Source organism: Centruroides sculpturatus, unplaced genomic scaffold (genome assembly GCF_000671375.1).
Source record: "Centruroides sculpturatus isolate CEXI.00-Female unplaced genomic scaffold, Cexi_2.0 scaffold656, whole genome shotgun sequence".
NCBI lineage: Eukaryota > Metazoa > Arthropoda > Arachnida > Scorpiones > Buthidae > Centruroides > Centruroides sculpturatus.
In genome coordinates this window covers 235,283-261,410 of record NW_019384824.1, presented here as the reverse complement: position 1 = coordinate 261,410, position 26,128 = coordinate 235,283, and the positions used below count along the sequence as shown (strand labels likewise).

Here is a 26,128-nt window from a genome sequence, read left to right as displayed (position 1 = left end):
CGTTAGAGCTTAGAAAATAAAAGTAATTTTATAACACAATTTTAAATTTATAACACAAAAAAGGCATTAACCTATTCTTAAAAACAAACAAAAAATAAAATTATTTAAGTGTTTATTTTAAAATAATCTTATCTTTTCAATATTTTCGTGTTTAGAGGCCTTCAAAGACTTCGTAAACGATATTTCCAAAAAAAAAGTTTGTCTTTAACTGTGCATTAAAATCAATTATCTCGATATAAAAATAATTTATCATTCATTTCTTCACTTTCATTTTATAATAAAAATTATTATTTTTTATTTAATGAATGAAAACATCATTAAATCGTCAGGTTTTTGAACACGGGCTCCGTGTGAAGCACCTCATTGCAAACTTCACACAAAAAGTTTTGTAATTGATATTTACGACTCTAAATACTTTTATTTGCTTTTATATATATTAAAAAATTATTTTACTGTTTATTCACAGAATATTTTAATTTAAATTCTTATAAAAAAATGAATTTTTGTAATTTTCTCAAGAGCTTTAACGCCCGTTAATTCGCTGTCCAGACCAGTTTTACTCGAGGTTCGTAATCTGGAACGTCAATTAGTTATTTCTATTTTTATTTCACTAATATTCAGCTATAAATGTGACATTAAAGTGTGCAATTTATGAGGCCAAAGTGCTGATCCGTGAAGTCAAATCGATTATAACTTGTACCTATACATTTGAATTCTCCCTATGAATCATTTACTACCATAAACATACTGTCACGCATTTTACTTATTTTTATTCGATAAATATTTATATTGATTCCGTGTAAATGTATATAAATTTTTTTCTTGTTTTTCGTATAATTTTTGTTTAAAAGTCGAAAGTTTCTACCGAAAACGATGAAAGTCTGATACGAACTTCAGTAAAACGTCAGAGAATTCGTTATAAAAGGGATAATGTTTAATAAATAACGGGAGACACATGCCACTAGTGTAGGCAAAGGATACCCCCAATCTTTACTGCTCGTCATAAACTATGGAGATATGAAGAATTCGAACCCGTATTCCCTATGGGATATGCTAATATCTTAATACGTGGCTACATAATAGACCATAATTAGCCTATTCTCATTACGAGAGGGCTTTTAACGGCTTTAATTCGGTTTAACGACTTTCCTTCGCTAAATCGAAGTTTTTCGAAGGTTCATCTGTAAGAAAACACCCGAAATTTCGAAAAAAAGTTAAATAATAGACGTAAAATCCCGCGCTTAATGGAAGGAAATTTTCCGCTAAGTTTAATTCGAAATTACGTTTAGACGAGGAATCATTTTTGTAAGATTCTATTGAGATAAAATCGATAAAGAAATGAAATTCCGTGGCAATTTAACAACGAGTTTCTATTTTCGACGGAGTAGATTACTTCCTAATCGAAAGTAATGTTCAAGATAAAGGAAGTGACCACCCCAACCAACGGTTTAAAAAGGAATTGTCTGTTTTAACTCTGGTTTCCTGGCAGGAAAAAAAAATCTCTAAATTTATCAGCTCGTACTTTATTTTAGCGAAAAATCCTATTCAGAATCCTTTAAAATTAATAAAATCCTGTCAAAAAATAGGGTTTATGTTGGTATTATTTACGGTAGTTCCTGCAACCCGAGAGGAAATAATGGCCGGAAAATAAAATTTAGCTACAGCAATTACACAGGGGTGGTCTAAAAGTCGCTTAACTTTCTTAATACATGTATATCGGTTAACTGAATTATGGATCGGCTTGCATAACTTTCTTGACGAAAGCGTATTAGGAATTTCGAATTATCCGTGTTTAATTTGCTCGAATTTGGAGCAAATTAGCATTTAAGTCGCGTCTGTTTGTCTGTTCTTGTCTTCGACTCTTTATATCTAGAAGAAAATATTTCGTATGAAAAATGGTTAAAAGTTAATTAAACTGTACGAGAAAAACGTTTATAATTTAATTTTTAATTAAAAAAAATACAATTTAATTCGGACATTTCTACGATTAATGAGCGAGAAGCCATTTAGAAACTCGAATTTTCATTAAAAAATGTAAGTAAACATTTGATTAAAATTTAATTTAAAAGAAAAAATTAATAAGAAATTCCAATTTTTATTCAAATTTTAATCTACCAAAAATTCGTAAATTAATTTAATTTACAGTACTTATTATTATTTTTTTAAATTAAATAATATATACAACTCGCTTTCGGGGGAACGTTATATGGAAGTGTTTTTCAGTTTATCGATTTGATTTCAAATAGTCTTTGAAATATTTATCGAACAGACACACAGACGGAGTGCTAAAACAAGCAATTTTTTCGTTATAAAAGTAAATATTTGACCGGTTTTACAAGAAAGAATTAAGGAAAAAATGGATGAAAAACGAAAACAAAATGATTTTCCTCCCAAATATTTCGAGAAATAACTCTAAAAAATGAATTTCGAACTGTCGAAAGACCGAGCTAAATTCGCTATATCGAGGGACCTATCCAATACACGCTTATTAAACGGTTTATTTAATTTAAAATTAAAATATTTCGACTTTATATAATTAAATTAAGTAGTTTTTAGTTTTAAAAATCGTTTTTTAACATTTTTTTCCTAATATTTTAATCGAGTTTGCCCAGTTTATCGATTTTCGATATTAGGAGCTTAACACGTCATTTAACTTTTTAAATTATAATTAATTAAACTTAAACGAAATAAAAAATGACGTAATTAGAAGGGGATAAAGTACAGTAAACAGGTTAACTCGGTAGGAGGAAAAGTAGCGCTGGTATCCAAGTAATGACGTGACGTTACTAGTGTATCCGTGCGTGACTCACTTTATTCCTATATATCAATACTTCGTTCTCTCGTTAAAATATCGAGCAAAAGGTGGAATATTCCGTTAAATTTAACGTAAGTAAGGCCATATTAATGCTTAATAAACGGCATAAAATATGTACGAAGAAGTAGGCTGGAAAGTAGCGCTTCCATCGACGTAACGTGGTGACGTTGCCACTGTATCGGTGCGTGACTCGTCCGAATCGTAGGATATACTTGGATTTCTTCCTTAAAATATCGGGCGAAAGGCCTTATTTAAGGTAAGTAAACGGTCCTAAGGCTTGGCAATCCCCCAAAATATTTTATATCCTTTGCGTTTTGCTGCGTTAGAGCTTAGAAAAGGTCTCCTAAGTTTAGTTTTTAAAGATGGTCTACTGTACGATCCGGTGGTTATCGGTGTCAGGTTATTGATTCTACTTTAAAAGGGGCGTCTTATCCCACGTTCTAGTACCGTTTATTGAGGCAGAGTCGCCTTTAAGTGTTTTAAACAATGCATTTTAAACGGCACGACCCGTCAAGCTGCGTAAACAAAGATGTAAAATTTGAGTTTTGTACGTGGAAACGGCGCTTTAACTCGAAAAATTCCGGTGAAATTAATTTTTTTAGCCAAATTTCCGGTTTCTTTATAACGTGTAGAGTGTTTTTAAAACTCATTTGTAAGTAATTAGTTCCTTATATTTAAATACGGTAACTTAACGCGATAAAACCTGTCCAAAACGGAAAAATATTCGGTTTACACAGGTTTTACTGTATCTTGTACTGTACTATATTACTGTAAAGGACGAATTTGAAAGTAATACTTATCGTCCTTGAATTCTATTAATATAAAATTAATATTTACTTTACACGAAGCATTTAGATTAGAGAAAATCCATTATTTCTTAATAATTAAGTAACTGACAGTTATGAATTAGCTTTAATTTAATACCAACTTAAATGACTCGGTGGTGTTCCGTAAGCGCGTGTTCGGGGGTCTTGCACGCGAACGTGGACTAGAATAAGTCGAATTGATAAAAGTGTCGGCGTGCCACGTTTGGCCCACCCCCGATTCGATCGATAACATTGTAGAGACTAAATCGGGGGGGTCCCCAGACTTGAACGACCAATCCTTGGAGGGTTTCTCAGCTTTTATTCTATATACATAACCCATTGCACTCGTAATTTTTTAACGATCCGAACGCCTTATCGACCCCTGGGGGTGACTATATGAAGTATTTTGAGGACAGATCCGTACGAAATTATGTTTATAAACAGTAAAAGAACCGCAGTAAACGAAAAAGTAAAGTTATGGGTGAATTACGAAACGTAATTTATTCCGAGAGTCGATCGTGAATTTGTTACCTGTATTTTGTAACAAGGGAATATAAACCAAATGTCTAAAACAATAATAATAATTCGAAAAAAAAATTATTTCGTAATTCCACTCGAACCGGAAACAGGAAACCTTACAAAAAACAGTTACCAACATGCAAGATTTTCGAATTATTTCTTAAGAAATGAGGTTCCTTACGAGAACAACGAGTTGCTTAACTTTCCCGGTAACATTTAAAATTTTGATGGCGCCATCTGTTACCATACTTTATTTTAAAACTTTTTATATTTTTAATCGTTATAAATGACAAAAAAAGTTAATTTTGAGAGTAGGGATGAGTTTTATAAAAAATAAATAAATAATTGTAAATGCTAATAACCAGTAAAATCGTCATTAAGTCCGATCACTCTCGAGATATTACACGTGACTCTTCTCTATCTCTTCACCCTCTCGACCTTTAACCACCAAAATTTGATAGCATCGACCCCTCTAATACGCAAACTTCCCAGCAAAATTTCAGAAATTTTCGACAAAAGACACTGCAATTATTAAGCTTTAAATAGAGTGCTCCCTCCCATACAAACATCCATACATACAGGGAAAAAAAAAACAATTTTTTAATGGTAGGGACACTCCGAAATCTATCAAAATACCGGGCGGAACAAAAGTCAGTTAACCGAGATGTATCCGGAACGACTGCGCGTTGTTGGCCATACGAAAAGTCGGTTAACCGACTTCCGGGCCACCCTTATAATTCGTTTCAATCGTTAATTCCGTACGTTAGAAGTTCTAGGAACGTTAATTGTCAATCGTTTCGTCAACTTCCTCTTCTTTAACGGACCGTATAATCGATATTTTATAATTTTATTCGGATTTTGAACACTATTAATTGTAAAATTCTTTTTAAAAAATCCCTCGTAACTCTCTCCGCCGATTTAAAATTCAGTTTGGAAATGCCAGTAACGAAAACTGTAACCGAATTACACCGCTTATTAATAAGCGAAAACGAAATTTTTCGTCATTTCCGACCACGATTTTCGAATTCAATAGCGTTTTTCTTGTTTCCAATGTTAATTTTGGATCGTTTTTTTAAAATTAACTTTCGATTTTTCCCGCAGAAACCATCGATTTATTTGTGAATTTTTCTTAGAATTTATCGGTTGTTAAGCGAATTTTGGACCACCCGAGTAGATTCAGTCATCCGCATAAACACGCAGAAGTACGGATGTGGCTCGAAAGTCGGTTAACCGAAATATATACTGTACTGTATACTGTATATTATTTTTTACGAAATAAAATCACAATAAATGTATACAATTTATAATTAAAAGATAAATTTTCGTTTATTTATTTAATAAATTTAATTTAAAATATCTGTTTGATATCGTCGCGAATTTTAGATTAGGAACGAAAGTAAACACACGTTCGAGTTAATTCGTTTTTCGTTTCGATTTTTACGTGTTTACCCTTCATTTTAACCTGCAAAATTAATAAAATAATTCGTTATTTATCGAAAATTTCCCTAATTTATACGATTTCTCTCCCCCCCTTATTTGTCGTTAGTATTTGTAGATAAACGGTTCGGTTGACGTGTTCCTAAGTGTTTCAACATAAACAGAACGAAAGTATGGCGATCTGTCAAAAAATGACCCCCAAAATTTTTACATTTTTGGACTCGGGACCTTGAAACGTCGAGAAATGCAAAAGAATTCGGTTTCTGTATGTATGGACGCGTGTGTATGTGTAACACCCTGTTTAAAGCTTAATAACTGCCGTGTCTTTTGTCGAAAATTTCTGAAATTTTGCTGGGAGGTTTGCGTATTAGAGGGGTCGATGTTGTTAAATTTTGGTGGTTAAAGGTCGAGGGGGTGGGGAGATAGATGAGAATCACGTGTAGTATCTCCAGACGGGTCGGGATTTAATGACGATTTTACTGGTTATTGGCATTTACTATTTTTTTCTTTTTGTATAAAAATCGTCTCAATCCTCAAAACAAAGCTTTTTGTCATTTTAAAATAATTATTTATATAAAAAGTTTTTTAGTTAAAATATCGTAACAGATGGCGCCAAACGCAGTTTTAAATTTTGCTGCCGAGAAAGTTACACAACTCGTTGCTGGATTTTCTTTAGTTACACGCGCTAGAAATATTTTTCGGTTAATTTTACGCGAAATTTCTGAAAAAGTGCATTTTTCTCTACTAAATTAGGCATTTATGTAGAAAGACAAAACCATTTTTGCCCCTAAAATCGGTAAACCGAGTTTAGAACGCGTTTTTCTGTCGTAAAATTAACGACAGCACATTTAAAATAATGCAAAAATCTTCGAATATGACGTTAGTTTTTGTCTTTACGGGATGGTCCATAAATTAGTTAACTACCGTAAAGACGAAATCGACGTCTTACTCGAATACTTAAAATATTTTAATCGCGCTTCCATGAATTTTACGAAAGAAAAACACGTTTTTAGTCATTCGTGTCCGTGTCCAAATTCGTACAAATCGGTTAATTGATTTTTGGGCCACCCTAGGTGAAGTTCTGTTACAATCTTCCATATAAATTCTTATCACTAGCGTGCAAAATCATCTGCTATTACAGAGTTTCCAATTGTAAATTGCCGCATAGAACTGTCACGCCACAGGAAATACATATTTTCTAAAATTTATTTTGTAATAAATATAATTTTAATCCGCTAAAAAATTAAAATTTATTACATCCCGGATATATATTTCACACCGATACTTGCGATACGGTATCGAGATGATACGGAATTAATTGGACTGTCCGCCATTTCTCGCAGCACGTAGTCACGTGTTGTCTGTACTTCTAATCACGTGTATTTCAATGTCCAGACCGGAAATTCTTATATAGTTTACGGGGCCTTTCCGTGTCTGGTCTCGACTTTCATCTAGCACAAAGTATTCTACTGTGGACGACCAAATATAAATGGAATTTATTTTACGATTTAAGATTTAATTATCTTAGCATTCTAGTAAAATTTAGGTTCGAGTTCAGTTCGTTCTACGTCCTTTAGGAATAGGAAGGTGGACACGGAACTCGATTTTCTTTGTATTATCTTGCCTGGCCGATTTTTTGCGGGTCGAGTGGCAGACTGTGGTAGGCCATGGGTGATCGAGCGGAGAAAACCACTAAACGATGGTGACCGGTCGATGGACTGACTGGCCACGTGGGATTTTCCGGGATTCTTCGCTCGTGTGTTACCTAAATAGAGAAGAGTTTCTCTTAGAAGGCCCTCCCGAGTGGAATTTTCCTCGACTTTTCGTGGGTTTCTTCACATGTTAGAATAGAGGCCAGTTTCTCACAGTAAGCCATCCAGGGAGGGAGCCAGATCATCCACGATTTTATACCATTAATCCTATAGTAACTTACACCGTTCGTGATGGACTCGACCCTACGTTCCATTTATCCTAGCGAATTTTTTTAAGTTTTAAAGGAAAAAAGTAAAGTTGTTTCGATCGCCATTGTTACGTAATTATCTTTATATTTCGGACAATTCGTAAGCTTTCCGAAATTGTAAGGCGTCACACCACACAGCTTACACTTAAGGCAAGTGGCAACGAAATTGTTTTTAACGTAAGTGTATTTTATTCCACGCAGTCGCAAGTTGTCTGTGTCGTAGACTAAATAATTGTTTGTTCAATTGAAGCAAGGTCATTAAATTAATCAATAATAACGTCACGGCAATTTTTAAGATGTTATAAATTGACATTTATACTCGTAAGTCGATGACGATAATTTATGACTTTATAGCCTGATACGTGTAAGCTCCGACGTGTTCGCGTGATTAACTTCACGCGATAATGCGTTTCGCCAGCCCAACGGACACGGTTAACCGATTTTTGGGCCAGCCCGTATGATTCTATTAACGTTCGACTGCTGTTTTAATACCACCGATACAGTTTTAATACAGTGTTATTGGACTGCAATTTGAAAAAAAAAATTGTAAACCTATAAATTCGCATTGTTGTCCGTCCATCCGTTCGTCTGTCTTTGCTTAATCTCGAGAACGGAGTTAGATAGGTATATACGTTTCCAAATATGGAAACCTTAGGGACAGGAGATTCCGATTAAGTATGTAAGAACTTCCGACGCAAACCGGAAGTTACGTTATTTCAATTAAAAAATTTTCCCCCGAAAGGTGACCGGCACGACTCTACTGATAACACTAGGTAAGTTTCATATCAAAGGGTATTTGAAGAGAGCAAACAATTATACCCGCAGATTCTCACTTATACATAATATATAAGCCTGTATATACACAGTTATTAAATAATACAAAATATCTGTATATTATACTTGTAAATATATGTATATGCAAATCAAAATATCTATGTATTATATATAATGAGTTTAATAGAGATTAATATTATTATATTATATTACTCTATTAATCCGATTATATATAGGCGTTTATCATTAAAATTCATTTTTCCATTGTATCTTACTCTTCGCCTTGTAGTCACAAAGAGGTCTTTTTTTAAATCGTACCCAAACGTGGGTTCGACGGGTGGCCGGAGGAGGGATCCGGATTCGATTTCGGGTCCCTCAGAACGAAAGTCCCTATAATCGAAAATAAATAATGAATCGAAGTAGTTTATTCCTTGAAGGATGTTTGCTTGTCATAAGGTTAATTGATAAAGTCCTTATTCTGTGCTTTTAACAAACGATCAGATGAATATTTGTCTGTTCAAAGCAAATACATTTTTATGGATTTTTCTGACAAAGTAAACACGTTTATTCATTTAAAAGCTAAGTTTTTCTTCGTCTTATCGGTCGATTTTATATTTTCTCGGAATCTTTCTCCATATTAAAACACACGACACACACGCAAACACTATAAATTACTTAGACGTAACACGTTTCGGTTTAAGCTACCGAATAAGCACTTTTTTTCTTTAATTAACTAGCAGATTTTTTTCTCTTGTCTTACCGTTTAAAAAATTAGAAAGAATAATATCCTTATTACGATCGAATTGCCGTCGAGTAAAACAAAGTACTACATAGGTACAAAGTTCGTTTTAGTAGCAACTTTTGTATTGACTTTATATCTCGATATTCCTTCCATTAGTTACATTTTACAACGTCAATACACTCGTTCGTAGGATTACTTTTCCATTCCGCTTACCTGCAATATAAATAAATCGATAGTTCCTGCCACTTGTAAGTACTAAAATCCGTTGCGCTTACATTCAATTCTCCCATTTTGTTTTTTTAGATTAAGTAATTTTAAAGATATTAATTGAAAATTTCGTGGCCATTGTGGTAATAAATGGATTCATCGGGGTGGAAAATAATTAGAGTAAGCCAGCGAACCAATAACGTATTTCGTTTCATACGTCGTTGGCTGGCTTACTTTGCTGCTGGCACCTAAATCCGACAGCAATTTACCAATAAATGTAGTCTTTTTGTTAGGAAAATCGCTTATTTTAAACTTAAATCAAGAGAATAAACCGAGAGGAAGCGATAATAGAATAGTTAACGATAGGAAATCGAACTCGGAACCCTATAGACGGAAGCTTGGCGCGATTCCGCATTGTCAATTGTAATTACGATCGGAAAATTTTGCTGAATATTAATTTTTGAGGGGCATAAGTCGGGTTTTTATCGCTAAGACGATCCAAAAATCGTAACGAAGAGATAAAAATTACGCCCGTTTCACCAGGGTAAATATAATTTTGAAACCCAAATATCGTTTAATGTGACGAAGCAGATAACGATATCAAATTACATAGACATATATAATTTCCTCCCGATATCAATAAATGCAGATAATTAATAAACATTAGGACCGACACACCGACGGTTTCGTAGACAGAGCTTCACAAAACCGTCACGAGATGACGCTTTCGTACTTCCGATTTAAGATGGAGGAACTCGACGGTAGGTTTTTAGTTTAATTAATTTTTTAAAATAATTTAAATAATTTATGCCTTTAGAATATTTTATTATTATTATTTTTATACAAAGAATTAACGTGGAAAAGATTTTAAGTGTTTTTATTTACGTAATATCCTTTATAAGCCGTTAAAGGGTAATTGTGTATATTTCTACCGGAAATGACATATTTTGAAATATTTTGTCGATTTCATTAGTAATTTAAACGTAATTAAAAAGCAATTGAAGAGAATTTGGATGCGTAAATTAACACTATAAATAACTAATGACGTTTATGTAATGTTTATATAAATATTTAATTTCTGGTAGAAGTGATTTTTAGGTCATTCAGATATATAAATGCGTATACGTAGAGAGCGACTAAAATTAACTCGTTTTTTATAATAATTTAGTTTTATTTTGTAAATATAAATGATTATTTTAGACGCTTCTACGTTCTTTTTCTTAGACGAAATCGGGATTATTGTTTCGGACGTGTGAACTGCGTGTCAAGGCCACCAACTGATGATAATAGAAGTCGATGAATTCTTGTTTTACTCTTCCATTCTCAAGTTTTAGCTTGAAAGTTTCATGTGGTTAAAGTATAAATGCTGCTGTGTGACGCTTTTTATTGATAATTTAACAGAATTCGTCATCTCTCTCGTTTTATATGAAGCTAATTCGTTAAAAGTTGGTTAATTATGCAGGTCTCTACCATTATAAGGTAAAAATGAGGCGGTTAAGAGCCGTAGACTCTGTCCGCAGGATTAAGTGGCCCGACGCGAAAACTTTGGGGCGAATATCGTGCAGGGGACTGCAATTTTATCATAACGACTGTTGTGTGAATATAAATCTTACCATCTCTCTACGTGATGGACATTTATTACGAATTCATTTAGCAGACTGTTAAATTGTTAAATACAGTAGAGCCTNAACTCTAAAAAATGAATTTCGAACTGTCGAAAGACCGAGCTAAATTCGCTATATCGAGGGACCTATCCAATACACGCTTATTAAACGGTTTATTTAATTTAAAATTAAAATATTTCGACTTTATATAATTAAATTAAGTAGTTTTTAGTTTTAAAAATCGATTTTTAACATTTTTTTTCCTAATATTTTAATCGAGTTTGCCCAGTTTATCGATTTTCGATATTAGGAGCTTAACACGTCATTTAACTTTTTAAATTATAATTAATTAAACTTAAACGAAATAAAAAATGACGTAATTAGAAGGGGATAAAGTACAGTAAACAGGTTAACTCGGTAGGAGGAAAAGTAGCGCTGGTGTCGATATTGGTACTCGAAATACATATCTTAAGGAACCCTTGGTATCCGGCAATATAACACGTGAGCAATTTACCAAGAGGAAGATGACTCCCGGGAGGACTTTCTATGGGAAACTGGCCCATATTTAGGTGTTATGCTCTTCGAGGGCCCGAGCGAAGTTGAATTAGGGACCCCACGTACAGTGTTGACTTCAGACATTTTTCTTCGGGGGAAATATTTTCTTATAAAAGATTGGTTTGGGTTCTTTGTTGGTGGGGGCTCGGACAATTGCTCCTTTTGCCTTAAGATAACGTACAGTACCACCGACCGACCTGTGTTTGGTGATTTTACACATTCGGCCATTGTAATGGGTGTGTGAAAAAAAGGCCCTATTAATGCCCACGAGGCGAAAAGAGTCGAAAATTACATAAATAAATAAAGACAGAGAGAATAATCATTTACTTTTACTTTCTTATAAGAAAAAATGTGATACCTTTTTCGGAAATCTTATATTTTGACTTGTGCAACATCCATTTTTTAATCTGGATCCCTCACCGGATTATCAATCGTGCAATTTTGGGAGGCCAAACGTTCGAAACTAACAATGAAATGCAGCAATGTATGGTCCAGAGGTTTCCGCATCGGCCTAAACAGTTTTACGTCACTAGAACACCTCGTTACGTCATTGGGACCAGTGCCAATACGCANCAAAGACTTCGTAAACGATATTTCCAAAAAAAAAGTTTGTCTTTAACTGTGCATTAAAATCAATTATCTCGATATAAAAATAATTTATCATTCATTTCTTCACTTTCATTTTATAATAAAAATTATTATTTTTTATTTAATGAATGAAAACATCATTAAATCGTCAGGTTTTTGAACACGGGCTCCGTGTGAAGCACCTCATTGCAAACTTCACACAAAAAGTTTTGTAATTGATATTTACGACTCTAAATACTTTTATTTGCTTTTATATATATTAAAAAATTATTTTACTGTTTATTCACAGAATATTTTAATTTAAATTCTTATAAAAAAATGAATTTTTGTAATTTTCTCAAGAGCTTTAACGCCCGTTAATTCGCTGTCCAGACCAGTTTTACTCGAGGTTCGTAATCTGGAACGTCAATTAGTTATTTCTATTTTTATTTCACTAATATTCAGCTATAAATGTGACATTAAAGTGTGCAATTTATGAGGCCAAAGTGCTGATCCGTGAAGTCAAATCGATTATAACTTGTACCTATACATTTGAATTCTCCCTATGAATCATTTACTACCATAAACATACTGTCACGCATTTTACTTATTTTTATTCGATAAATATTTATATTGATTCCGTGTAAATGTATATAAATTTTTTTCTTGTTTTTCGTATAATTTTTGTTTAAAAGTCGAAAGTTTCTACCGAAAACGATGAAAGTCTGATACGAACTTCAGTAAAACGTCAGAGAATTCGTTATAAAAGGGATAATGTTTAATAAATAACGGGAGACACATGCCACTAGTGTAGGCAAAGGATACCCCCAATCTTTACTGCTCGTCATAAACTATGGAGATATGAAGAATTCGAACCCGTATTCCCTATGGGATATGCTAATATCTTAATACGTGGCTACATAATAGACCATAATTAGCCTATTCTCATTACGAGAGGGCTTTTAACGGCTTTAATTCGGTTTAACGACTTTCCTTCGCTAAATCGAAGTTTTTCGAAGGTTCATCTGTAAGAAAACACCCGAAATTTCGAAAAAAAGTTAAATAATAGACGTAAAATCCCGCGCTTAATGGAAGGAAATTTTCCGCTAAGTTTAATTCGAAATTACGTTTAGACGAGGAATCATTTTTGTAAGATTCTATTGAGATAAAATCGATAAAGAAATGAAATTCCGTGGCAATTTAACAACGAGTTTCTATTTTCGACGGAGTAGATTACTTCCTAATCGAAAGTAATGTTCAAGATAAAGGAAGTGACCACCCCAACCAACGGTTTAAAAAGGAATTGTCTGTTTTAACTCTGGTTTCCTGGCAGGAAAAAAAAATCTCTAAATTTATCAGCTCGTACTTTATTTTAGCGAAAAATCCTATTCAGAATCCTTTAAAATTAATAAAATCCTGTCAAAAAATAGGGTTTATGTTGGTATTATTTACGGTAGTTCCTGCAACCCGAGAGGAAATAATGGCCGGAAAATAAAATTTAGCTACAGCAATTACACAGGGGTGGTCTAAAAGTCGCTTAACTTTCTTAATACATGTATATCGGTTAACTGAATTATGGATCGGCTTGCATAACTTTCTTGACGAAAGCGTATTAGGAATTTCGAATTATCCGTGTTTAATTTGCTCGAATTTGGAGCAAATTAGCATTTAAGTCGCGTCTGTTTGTCTGTTCTTGTCTTCGACTCTTTATATCTAGAAGAAAATATTTCGTATGAAAAATGGTTAAAAGTTAATTAAACTGTACGAGAAAAACGTTTATAATTTAATTTTTAATTAAAAAAAATACAATTTAATTCGGACATTTCTACGATTAATGAGCGAGAAGCCATTTAGAAACTCGAATTTTCATTAAAAAATGTAAGTAAACATTTGATTAAAATTTAATTTAAAAGAAAAAATTAATAAGAAATTCCAATGTTTATTCAAATTTTAATCTACCAAAAATTCGTAAATTAATTTAATTTACAGTACTTATTATTATTTTTTTAAATTAAATAATATATACAACTCGCTTTCGGGGGAACGTTATATGGAAGTGTTTTTCAGTTTATCGATTTGATTTCAAATAGTCTTTGAAATATTTATCGAACAGACACACAGACGGAGTGCTAAAACAAGCAATTTTTTCGTTATAAAAGTAAATATTTGACCGGTTTTACAAGAAAGAATTAAGGAAAAAATGGATGAAAAACGAAAACAAAATGATTTTCCTCCCAAATATTTCGAGAAATAACTCTAAAAAATGAATTTCGAACTGTCGAAAGACCGAGCTAAATTCGCTATATCGAGGGACCTATCCAATACACGCTTATTAAACGGTTTATTTAATTTAAAATTAAAATATTTCGACTTTATATAATTAAATTAAGTAGTTTTTAGTTTTAAAAATCGTTTTTTAACATTTTTTTCCTAATATTTTAATCGAGTTTGCCCAGTTTATCGATTTTCGATATTAGGAGCTTAACACGTCATTTAACTTTTTAAATTATAATTAATTAAACTTAAACGAAATAAAAAATGACGTAATTAGAAGGGGATAAAGTACAGTAAACAGGTTAACTCGGTAGGAGGAAAAGTAGCGCTGGTATCCAAGTAATGACGTGACGTTACTAGTGTATCCGTGCGTGACTCACTTTATTCCTATATATCAATACTTCGTTCTCTCGTTAAAATATCGAGCAAAAGGTGGAATATTCCGTTAAATTTAACGTAAGTAAGGCCATATTAATGCTTAATAAACGGCATAAAATATGTACGAAGAAGTAGGCTGGAAAGTAGCGCTTCCATCGACGTAACGTGGTGACGTTGCCACTGTATCGGTGCGTGACTCGTCCGAATCGTAGGATATACTTGGATTTCTTCCTTAAAATATCGGGCGAAAGGCCTTATTTAAGGTAAGTAAACGGTCCTAAGGCTTGGCAATCCCCCAAAATATTTTATATCCTTTGCGTTTTGCTGCGTTAGAGCTTAGAAAAGGTCTCCTAAGTTTAGTTTTTAAAGATGGTCTACTGTACGATCCGGTGGTTATCGGTGTCAGGTTATTGATTCTACTTTAAAAGGGGCGTCTTATCCCACGTTCTAGTACCGTTTATTGAGGCAGAGTCGCCTTTAAGTGTTTTAAACAATGCATTTTAAACGGCACGACCCGTCAAGCTGCGTAAACAAAGATGTAAAATTTGAGTTTTGTACGTGGAAACGGCGCTTTAACTCGAAAAATTCGGGTGAAATTAATTTTTTTAGCCAAATTTCCGGTTTCTTTATAACGTGTAGAGTGTTTTTAAAACTCATTTGTAAGTAATTAGTTCCTTATATTTAAATACGGTAACTTAACGCGATAAAACCTGTCCAAAACGGAAAAATATTCGGTTTACACAGGTTTTACTGTATCTTGTACTGTACTATATTACTGTAAAGGACGAATTTGAAAGTAATACTTATCGTCCTTGAATTCTATTAATATAAAATTAATATTTACTTTACACGAAGCATTTAGATTAGAGAAAATCCATTATTTCTTAATAATTAAGTAACTGACAGTTATGAATTAGCTTTAATTTAATACCAACTTAAATGACTCGGTGGTGTTCCGTAAGCGCGTGTTCGGGGGTCTTGCACGCGAACGTGGACTAGAATAAGTCGAATTGATAAAAGTGTCGGCGTGCCACGTTTGGCCCACCCCCGATTCGATCGATAACATTGTAGAGACTAAATCGGGGGGTCCCCAGACTTGAACGACCAATCCTTGGAGGGTTTCTCAGCTTTTATTCTATATACATAACCCATTGCACTCGTAATTTTTTAACGATCCGAACGCCTTATCGACCCCTGGGGGTGACTATATGAAGTATTTTGAGGACAGATCCGTACGAAATTATGTTTATAAACAGTAAAAGAACCGCAGTAAACGAAAAAGTAAAGTTATGGGTGAATTACGAAACGTAATTTATTCCGAGAGTCGATCGTGAATTTGTTACCTGTATTTTGTAACAAGGGAATATAAACCAAATGTCTAAAACAATAATAATAATTCGAAAAAAAAATTATTTCGTAATTCCACTCGAACCGGAAACAGGAAACCTTACAAAAAACAGTTACCAACATGCAAGATTTTCGAATTATTTCTTAAGAAATGAGGTTCCTTACGAGAACAACGAGTTGCTTAACTTTCCCGGTAACATTTAAAATTTTGATGGCGCCATCTGTTACCATACTTTATTTTAAAACTTTTTATATTTTTAATCGTTATAAATGACAAAAAAAGTTAATTTTGAGAGTAGGGATGAGTTTTATAAAAAAAAAATAAATAATTGTAAATGCTAATAACCAGTAAAATCGTCATTAAGTCCGATCACTCTCGAGATATTACACGTGACTCTTCTCTATCTCTTCACCCTCTCGACCTTTAACCACCAAAATTTGATAGCATCGACCCCTCTAATACGCAAACTTCCCAGCAAAATTTCAGAAATTTTCGACAAAAGACACTGCAATTATTAAGCTTTAAATAGAGTGCTCCCTCCCATACAAACATCCATACATACAGGGAAAAAAAAAAAACAATTTTTTAATGGTAGGGACACTCCGAAATCTATCAAAATACCGGGCGGAACAAAAGTCAGTTAACCGAGATGTATCCGGAACGACTGCGCGTTGTTGGCCATACGAAAAGTCGGTTAACCGACTTCCGGGCCACCCTTATAATTCGTTTCAATCGTTAATTCCGTACGTTAGAAGTTCTAGGAACGTTAATTGTCAATCGTTTCGTCAACTTCCTCTTCTTTAACGGACCGTATAATCGATATTTTATAATTTTATTCGGATTTTGAACACTATTAATTGTAAAATTCTTTTTAAAAAATCCCTCGTAACTCTCTCCGCCGATTTAAAATTCAGTTTGGAAATGCCAGTAACGAAAACCGTAACCGAATTACACCGCTTATTAATAAGCGAAAACGAAATTTTTCGTCATTTCCGACCACGATTTTCGAATTCAATAGCGTTTTTCTTGTTTCCAATGTTAATTTTGGATCGTTTTTTTAAAATTAACTTTCGATTTTTCCCGCAGAAACCATCGATTTATTTGTGAATTTTTCTTAGAATTTATCGGTTGTTAAGCGAATTTTGGACCACCCGAGTAGATTCAGTCATCCGCATAAACACGCAGAAGTACGGATGTGGCTCGAAAGTCGGTTAACCGAAATATATACTGTACTGTATACTGTATATTATTTTTTACGAAATAAAATCACAATAAATGTATACAATTTATAATTAAAAGATAAATTTTCGTTTATTTATTTAATAAATTTAATTTAAAATATCTGTTTGATATCGTCGCGAATTTTAGATTAGGAACGAAAGTAAACACAGATAAAAACGTTCGAGTTAATTCGTTTTTCGTTTCGATTTTTACGTGTTTACCCTTCATTTTAACCTGCAAAATTAATAAAATAATTCGTTATTTATCGAAAATTTCCCTAATTTATACGATTTCTCTCCCCCCCTTATTTGTCGTTAGTATTTGTAGATAAACGGTTCGGTTGACGTGTTCCTAAGTGTTTCAACATAAACAGAACGAAAGTATGGCGATCTGTCAAAAAATGACTCCCAAAATTTTTACATTTTTGGACTCGGGACCTTGAAACGTCGAGAAATGCAAAAGAATTCGGTTTCTGTATGTATGGACGCGTGTGTATGTGTAACACCCTGTTTAAAGCTTAATAACTGCCGTGTCTTTTGTCGAAAATTTCTGAAATTTTGCTGGGAGGTTTGCGTATTAGAGGGGTCGATGTTGTTAAATTTTGGTGGTTAAAGGTCGAGGGGGTGGGGAGATAGATGAGAATCACGTGTAGTATCTCCAGACGGGTCGGGATTTAATGACGATTTTACTGGTTATTGGCATTTACTATTTTTTTCTTTTTGTATAAAAATCGTCTCAATCCTCAAAACAAAGCTTTTTGTCATTTTAAAATAATTATTTATATAAAAAGTTTTTTAGTTAAAATATCGTAACAGATGGCGCCAAACGCAGTTTTAAATTTTGCTGCCGAGAAAGTTACACAACTCGTTGCTGGATTTTCTTTAGTTACACGCGCTAGAAATATTTTTCGGTTAATTTTACGCGAAATTTCTGAAAAAGTGCATTTTTCTCTACTAAATTAGGCATTTATGTAGAAAGACAAAACCATTTTTGCCCCTAAAATCGGTAAACCGAGTTTAGAACGCGTTTTTCTGTCGTAAAATTAACGACAGCACATTTAAAATAATGCAAAAATCTTCGAATATGACGTTAGTTTTTGTCTTTACGGGGTGGTCCATAAATTAGTTAACTACCGTAAAGACGAAATCGACGTCTTACTCGAATACTTAAAATATTTTAATCGCGCTTCCATGAATTTTACGAAAGAAAAACACGTTTTTAGTCATTCGTGTCCGTGTCCAAATTCGTACAAATCGGTTAATTGATTTTTGGGCCACCCTAGGTGAAGTTCTGTTACAATCTTCCATATAAATTCTTATCACTAGCGTGCAAAATCATCTGCTATTACAGAGTTTCCAATTGTAAATTGCCGCATAGAACTGTCACGCCACAGGAAATACATATTTTCTAAAATTTATTTTGTAATAAATATAATTTTAATCCGCTAAAAAATTAAAATTTATTACATCCCGGATATATATTTCACACCGATACTTGCGATACGGTATCGAGATGATACGGAATTAATTGGACTGTCCGCCATTTCTCGCAGCACGTAGTCACGTGTTGTCTGTACTTCTAATCACGTGTATTTCAATGTCCAGACCGGAAATTCTTATATAGTTTACGGGGCCTTTCCGTGTCTGGTCTCGACTTTCATCTAGCACAAAGTATTCTACTGTGGACGACCAAATATAAATGGAATTTATTTTACGATTTAAGATTTAATTATCTTAGCATTCTAGTAAAATTTAGGTTCGAGTTCAGTTCGTTCTACGTCCTTTAGGAATAGGAAGGTGGACACGGAACTCGATTTTCTTTGTATTATCTTGCCTGGCCGATTTTTTGCGGGTCGAGTGGCAGACTGTGGTAGGCCATGGGTGATCGAGCGGAGAAAACCACTAAACGATGGTGACCGGTCGATGGACTGACTGGCCACGTGGGATTTTCCGGGATTCTTCGCTCGTGTGTTACCTAAATAGAGAAGAGTTTCTCTTAGAAGGCCCTCCCGAGTGGAATTTTCCTCGACTTTTCGTGGGTTTCTTCACATGTTAGAATAGAGGCCAGTTTCTCACAGTAAGCCATCCAGGGAGGGAGCCAGATCATCCACGATTTTATACCATTAATCCTATAGTAACTTACACCGTTCGTGATGGACTCGACCCTACGTTCCATTTATCCTAGCGAATTTTTTTAAGTTTTAAAGGAAAAAAGTAAAGTTGTTTCGATCGCCATTGTTACGTAATTATCTTTATATTTCGGACAATTCGTAAGCTTTCCGAAATTGTAAGGCGTCACACCACACAGCTTACACTTAAGGCAAGTGGCAACGAAATTGTTTTTAACGTAAGTGTATCTTATTCCACGCAGTCGCAAGTTGTCTGTGTCGTAGACTAAATAATTGTTTGTTCAATTGAAGCAAGGTCATTAAATTAATCAATAATAACGTCACGGCAATTTTTAAGATGTTATAAATTGACATTTATACTCGTAAGTCGATGACGATAATTTATGACTTTATAGCCTGATACGTGTAAGCTCCGACGTGTTCGCGTGATTAACTTCACGCGATAATGCGTTTCGCCAGCCCAACGGACACGGTTAACCGATTTTTGGGCCAGCCCGTATGATTCTATTAACGTTCGACTGCTGTTTTAATACCACCGATACAGTTTTAATACAGTGTTATTGGACTGCAATTTGAAAAAAAAAATTGTAAACCTATAAATTCGCATTGTTGTCCGTCCATCCGTTCGTCTGTCTTTGCTTAATCTCGAGAACGGAGTTAGATAGGTATATACGTTTCCAAATATGGAAACCTTAGGGACAGGAGATTCCGATTAAGTATGTAAGAACTTCCGACGCAAACCGGAAGTTACGTTATTTCAATTAAAAAATTTTCCCCCGAAAGGTGACCGGCACGACTCTACTGATAACACTAGGTAAGTTTCATATCAAAGGGTATTTGAAGAGAGCAAACAATTATACCCGCAGATTCTCACTTATACATAATATATAAGCCTGTATATACACAGTTATTAAATAATACAAAATATCTGTATATTATACTTGTAAATATATGTATATGCAAATCAAAATATCTATGTATTATATATAATGAGTTTAATAGAGATTAATATTATTATATTATATTACTCTATTAATCCGATTATATATAGGCGTTTATCATTAAAATTCATTTTTCCATTGTATCTTACTCTTCGCCTTGTAGTCACAAAGAGGTCTTTTTTTAAATCGTACCCAAATGTGGGTTCGACAGGTGGCCGGAGGAGGGATCCGGATTCGATTTCGGGTCCCTCAGAACGAAAGTCCCTATAATCGAAAATAAATAATGAATCGAAGTAGTTTATTCCTTGAAGGATGTTTGCTTGTCATAAGGTTAATTGATAAAGTCCTTGTTCTGTGCTTTTAACAAACGATCAGATGAATATTTGTCTGTTCAAAGCAAATACATTTTTATGGATTTTTCTGACAAAGTAAACACGTTTATTCATTTAAAAGCTAAGTTTTTCTTCGTCTTATCGGTCGATTTTATATTTTCTCGGAATCTTTCTCCATATTAAAACACACGACACACACGCAAACACTATAAATTACTTAGACGTAACACGTTTCGGTTTAAGCTACCGAATAAGCACTTTTTTTCTTTAATTAACTAGCAGATTTTTTTCTCTTGTCTTACCGTTTAAAAAATTAGAAAGAATAATATCCTTATTACGATCGAATTGCCGTCGAGTAAAACAAAGTACTACATAGGTACAAAGTTCGTTTTAGTAGCAACTTGTATTGACTTTATATCTCGATATTCCTTCCATTAGTTACATTTTACAACGTCAATACACTCGTTCGTGGGATTACTTTTCCATTCCGCTTACCTGCAATATAAATAAATCGATAGCTCCTGCCACTTGTAAGTACTAAAATCCGTTGCGCTTACATTCAATTCTCCCATTTTGTTTTTTTAGATTAAGTAATTTTAAAGATATTAATTGAAAATTTCGTGGCCATTGTGGTAATAAATGGATTCATCGGGGTGGAAAATAATTAGAGTAAGCCAGCGAACCAATAACGTATTTCGTTTCATACGTCGTTGGCTGGCTTACTTTGCTGCTGGCACCTAAATCCGACAGCAATTTACCAATAAATGTAGTCTTTTTGTTAGGAAAATCGCTTATTTTAAACTTAAATCAAGAGAATAAACCGAGAGGAAGCGATAATAGAATAGTTAACGATAGGAAATCGAACTCGGAACCCTATAGACGGAAGCTTGGCGCGATTCCGCATTGTCAATTGTAATTACGATCGGAAAATTTTGCTGAATATTAATTTTTGAGGGGCATAAGTCGGGTTTTTATCGCTAAGACGATCCAAAAATCGTAACGAAGAGATAAAAATTACGCCCGTTTCACCAGGGTAAATATAATTTTGAAACCCAAATATCGTTTAATGTGACGAAGCAGATAACGATATCAAATTACATAGACATATATAATTTCCTCCCGATATCAATAAATGCAGATAATTAATAAACATTAGGACCGACACACCGACGGTTTCGTAGACAGAGCTTCACAAAACCGTCACGAGATGACGCTTTCGTACTTCCGATTTAAGATGGAGGAACTCGACGGTAGGTTTTTAGTTTAATTAATTTTTTAAAATAATTTAAATAATTTATGCCTTTAGAATATTTTATTATTATTATTTTTATACAAAGAATTAACGTGGAAAAGATTTTAAGTGTTTTTATTTACGTAATATCCTTTATAAGCCGTTAAAGGGTAATTGTGTATATTTCTACCGGAAATGACATATTTTGAAATATTTTGTCGATTTCATTAGTAATTTAAACGTAATTAAAAAGCAATTGAAGAGAATTTGGATGCGTAAATTAACACTATAAATAACTAATGACGTTTATGTAATGTTTATATAAATATTTAATTTCTGGTAGAAGTGATTTTTAGGTCATTCAGATATATAAATGCGTATACGTAGAGAGCGACTAAAATTAACTCGTTTTTTATAATAATTTAGTTTTATTTTGTAAATATAAATGATTATTTTAGACGCTTCTACGTTCTTTTTCTTAGACGAAATCGGGATTATTGTTTCGGACGTGTGAACTGCGTGTCAAGGCCACCAACTGATGATAATAGAAGTCGATGAATTCTTGTTTTACTCTTCCATTCTCAAGTTTTAGCTTGAAAGTTTCATGTGGTTAAAGTATAAATGCTGCTGTGTGACGCTTTTTATTGATAATTTAACAGAATTCGTCATCTCTCTCGTTTTATATGAAGCTAATTCGTTAAAAGTTGGTTAATTATGCAGGTCTCTACCATTATAAGGTAAAAATGAGGCGGTTAAGAGCCGTAGACTCTGTCCGCAGGATTAAGTGGCCCGACGCGAAAACTTTGGGGCGAATATCGTGCAGGGGACTGCAATTTTATCATAACGACTGTTGTGTGAATATAAATCTTACCATCTCTCTACGTGATGGACATTTATTACGAATTCATTTAGCAGACTGTTAAATTGTTAAATACAGTAGAGCCTTGATAACTCGGCCACACCCTGGCAGGGCAAAAAAATTCTTAGTTAATTAATTTTCATTATAGACAGCTTTATGCCTCATAAAGTATTTTTCTGGGGTCTGTCTTATCAGGTAAATTACTGTACAGTGTATTCATTAATTTTCATTTTCATGTAGTAAAGGCTCTATGCCTTCATAAAGGTCGTACTTTTCCTTTGTTTAAGGGTATTTGGGCAGTTTATTCTCTGTTGTATTCTCAAGTAAACAATACATACAAATACAGTACAGTATTTTCTAATGAAATACTCATACTTAGTTTTTTTAACCCCATTCCCGATAACCCGGCATTTTCACAAACTCGGCCACCCTTCGGTCCACATTAGGCCAAGTTTTCGAGGCTCTACTGTATTAGGCAAGAATATTGGGAATTATAATTTCCACATTTATATTATTAATAATACTTGCAATGTTTCAAAGATGTTTAGAAACAATTTAGATAAGTTTAAACCAATATAGATTTCAAAATGAACTGTTTTATTACATATATTGATATTGATCCATACAGTGTTAATCTAAAGTATTTTGAAACTATATTTTATAATTGTTTAAATTGTAGCTTGAAATAGAGAAGTATTTTGCATTTGTATAGTCATTGTTTTAGATAAATATATAAAAAGTAAAAGCAGAAATTCATATTTATGAACGTATATAATACAGACACTTGCATACGTTCGGATTAAACTAAATTAATGTCGAAAGATGTCGTTAATTGTACTGATTTGATGTCGAGTGCATTTGTCGGTTTTATTAATATAAACTTATAAACCGAGGTGTAAACGCACTGTGGCCTCGGATAAGTCGGCAACACAATTTAAAACCTCTACAAACATTTTTGTTGACTCTTAAGACCTTCGTCGGGTAAAAGTCATTTTAAAAATGAATGTTCAAAGAAGGCAGAATTAAAATATGAAAACGAAAGCACTCCCTAATGAAGAGGGTGAGCAAACATCGATATGACGTCAACAATGGAAAGAGTTCCACCACTCTATCAGCTGACAATGTGAAAGTGTTAATACACTAACAATTAAACATTGTTATTAATAATATCCCTATGGGAGAAGGGATTAGAGATCTGGAAGTCCGGGAGATTTTTAAGGCCAACAGTATGTATGTTAATTATATTAACAACAAAGACAGAAAGCAAATATCGAGGGCCTGGCAAGCAATTACAATTCTAGCTATTAAATGGTCTTCCAAACATAGTGTACTTGTGTGCCATCTTTTCATTTTATGTTTGAATTCTTCTTTGAACATTCCATTTAGAACTTCTACCCGATAAAGGTCTTAGGGATAGACCAAGAATGTTCTTTGAGCTTTTAAATTGTGTTGCTGGAATTACGAAGCTGTGGTGTATATTTTTATGTTAATACATTGCCCCATTCCATTGAGAGAATTCTTATAAACCAAGGGTTGTGAGTTTTGTGTGTATGTGGTCAGTAGACATAATTAACTTTTTAAAAAAATGTGTACATGCCAAAGATTCAATTCAGGCAGTTATTTTTTAAGGAAAATAAAACTGTATCAACACTTTAATTTGAATAAATTAGGAAAATTGATAAACCATGTTAATTATAAGCATAATAAATAAATAACATAGAGGTTTTGTTACACTAGACATTGGAAAGATTATATGTAGTAAATAACTCTGTTTATCAGTGTTAATGAATTTAATAAAATAAAACATTTAAAATTTTTATGCTAGTACTTTTGACAGCTTTCATATCTGCCGATCTCAGGTGAATAAAAATAAATGAACAGAAATTAAATTAGGCAATTTTCATGTTATTTTGTTAGAATAACTTTTGAATATTTTATATCGAAAAGTTCAGAAGAGCGTTAGAAAATTAATAATTATATTTTGTCAATACTGTACAATGGAAAATAAACGTATTGAGTGTTGGGTGAATTCTTCTGTTGTGCATAAGTTTTTCAACCCCAGTCTAAGTTACTAGAACAGAGAGTAACTTAACTGAATTGAACATAAATAATAACCAAGTTGAATCTAATTTTATTAACTATTTTAATACTGCTTTTAACCCTGTTAATTTGATTGATATTTATATTGTTACTGATTTATATAACTTAATGAAGGAGATATTACACACTCAAGACCATTAATAATTTACTAACTAGCATATAATACATCTATGACCATTGTACTAATATGCATTTCGGCAGTTATTAAATAAATTATTAATGGTCTCAAATTTGTGATATACCCTACAATATTAAGTTACATGAATTAGTAACAATATAAATAATAATAAAATGGAATAATATTCTGTTTATTATTTTGTTAGATATAAAAAGGTGTCTTTTCTTTATTTTTTATTTGTATCCAATTTCTATGCATATTTTGTCATGTTTTGAATTATTTGGACATAGGCTTATTTCTAATTTTTACATTATTTCCTCTTTGTGAAATGTTGCTTGTCTGAACTTCAACTTTCATTAATTCATATTTTAAGTGGTAAGAGCACGTTTAATTTTCTACGAAAGTTGATTTATGTTGCGGATGGTTTTCTTTCACATGGATTCGTCACGATTGATTTCCTTCTTTTCTGATTGAGAAAATCTTCGATGGTGCAGTTTATTTTTCAAAAACTTCTTTGAAGTATGAATTTGTGTTAATTTATATTTACTAAAATCTAGTTTACAAAGAATACTTAATTATCTAAATATTGATATTCTATAGTCCTATCAGACGACAATAATAAATTTATTTTAAATATATACAAACAACATTGCTAGACCCTATACATAATATAGCTAGACACCAACCAAATACCGAAATGCCTTAAACTAGCCCAATGGAATTTCGGCATTATTTTAAATGAATACCATTTTATTTACTAGCTATTTTAATATTGCAACAGCACATTATTTGTTAATATTTTTATCAGGGCTGTGGAGTCGCATAAAAATCTACCGACTCTGAATTTTCCTTAGCCTCCGACTCCGTTTCATATACATAACAAGTTGGTAAGTAAACGGGAGTCAGAGTCGACGGATTTTTTGACGACTCCGACTCCGGCTAAAACACCAAAACTCCACGACTCCGACTCCACAGCCCTGCCAGGGCTGTAGAGTCGCATAAAAATCTACCGACTCCGACTCCGGCTAAAACACCAAAACTCCACGACTCCGACTCCACAGCCCTGATTTTTATTAATAAATCAATATATTTTGTTATAAAGACTGTCAAATAAGACTAAGAAAAGTTAACAACAAATATATTGGATATTTGTATGTGTTCTTTAGACCATTTAAATTCCAGTTTTGTTTACAAATAGCAAATAAATGACAG

The 26,128-nt window shown here is 33.2% G+C and overlaps 1 protein-coding gene across 9 annotated transcripts in view; it reads left to right on the top strand.

Annotated features, from left to right (window-relative positions):
* LOC111629993 (H(+)/Cl(-) exchange transporter 3-like) overlaps nt 1-26,128 on the top strand; it is an 83,412-nt gene that overhangs the window by 10,519 nt on the left and 46,765 nt on the right. The window contains exons 1-2 of one of the 9 annotated variants that reach the window (XM_023373975.1): nt 20,996-21,138; nt 21,765-21,858. The exons of 4 other annotated variants lie outside the window; for them this stretch is intronic. In XM_023373975.1, coding sequence (XP_023229743.1) covers nt 21,816-21,858 — 43 coding nt within the window. In that variant the 5' untranslated portion in view covers nt 20,996-21,138; nt 21,765-21,815. Of the gene's footprint in view, nt 1-14,601; nt 14,717-14,756; nt 14,902-20,995; nt 21,139-21,669; nt 21,859-21,952; nt 22,010-26,128 lie in introns of those variants that run through there. 4 more of the 9 variants (XM_023373979.1, XM_023373977.1, XM_023373976.1 and 1 more) reach the window with 4 other exon arrangements.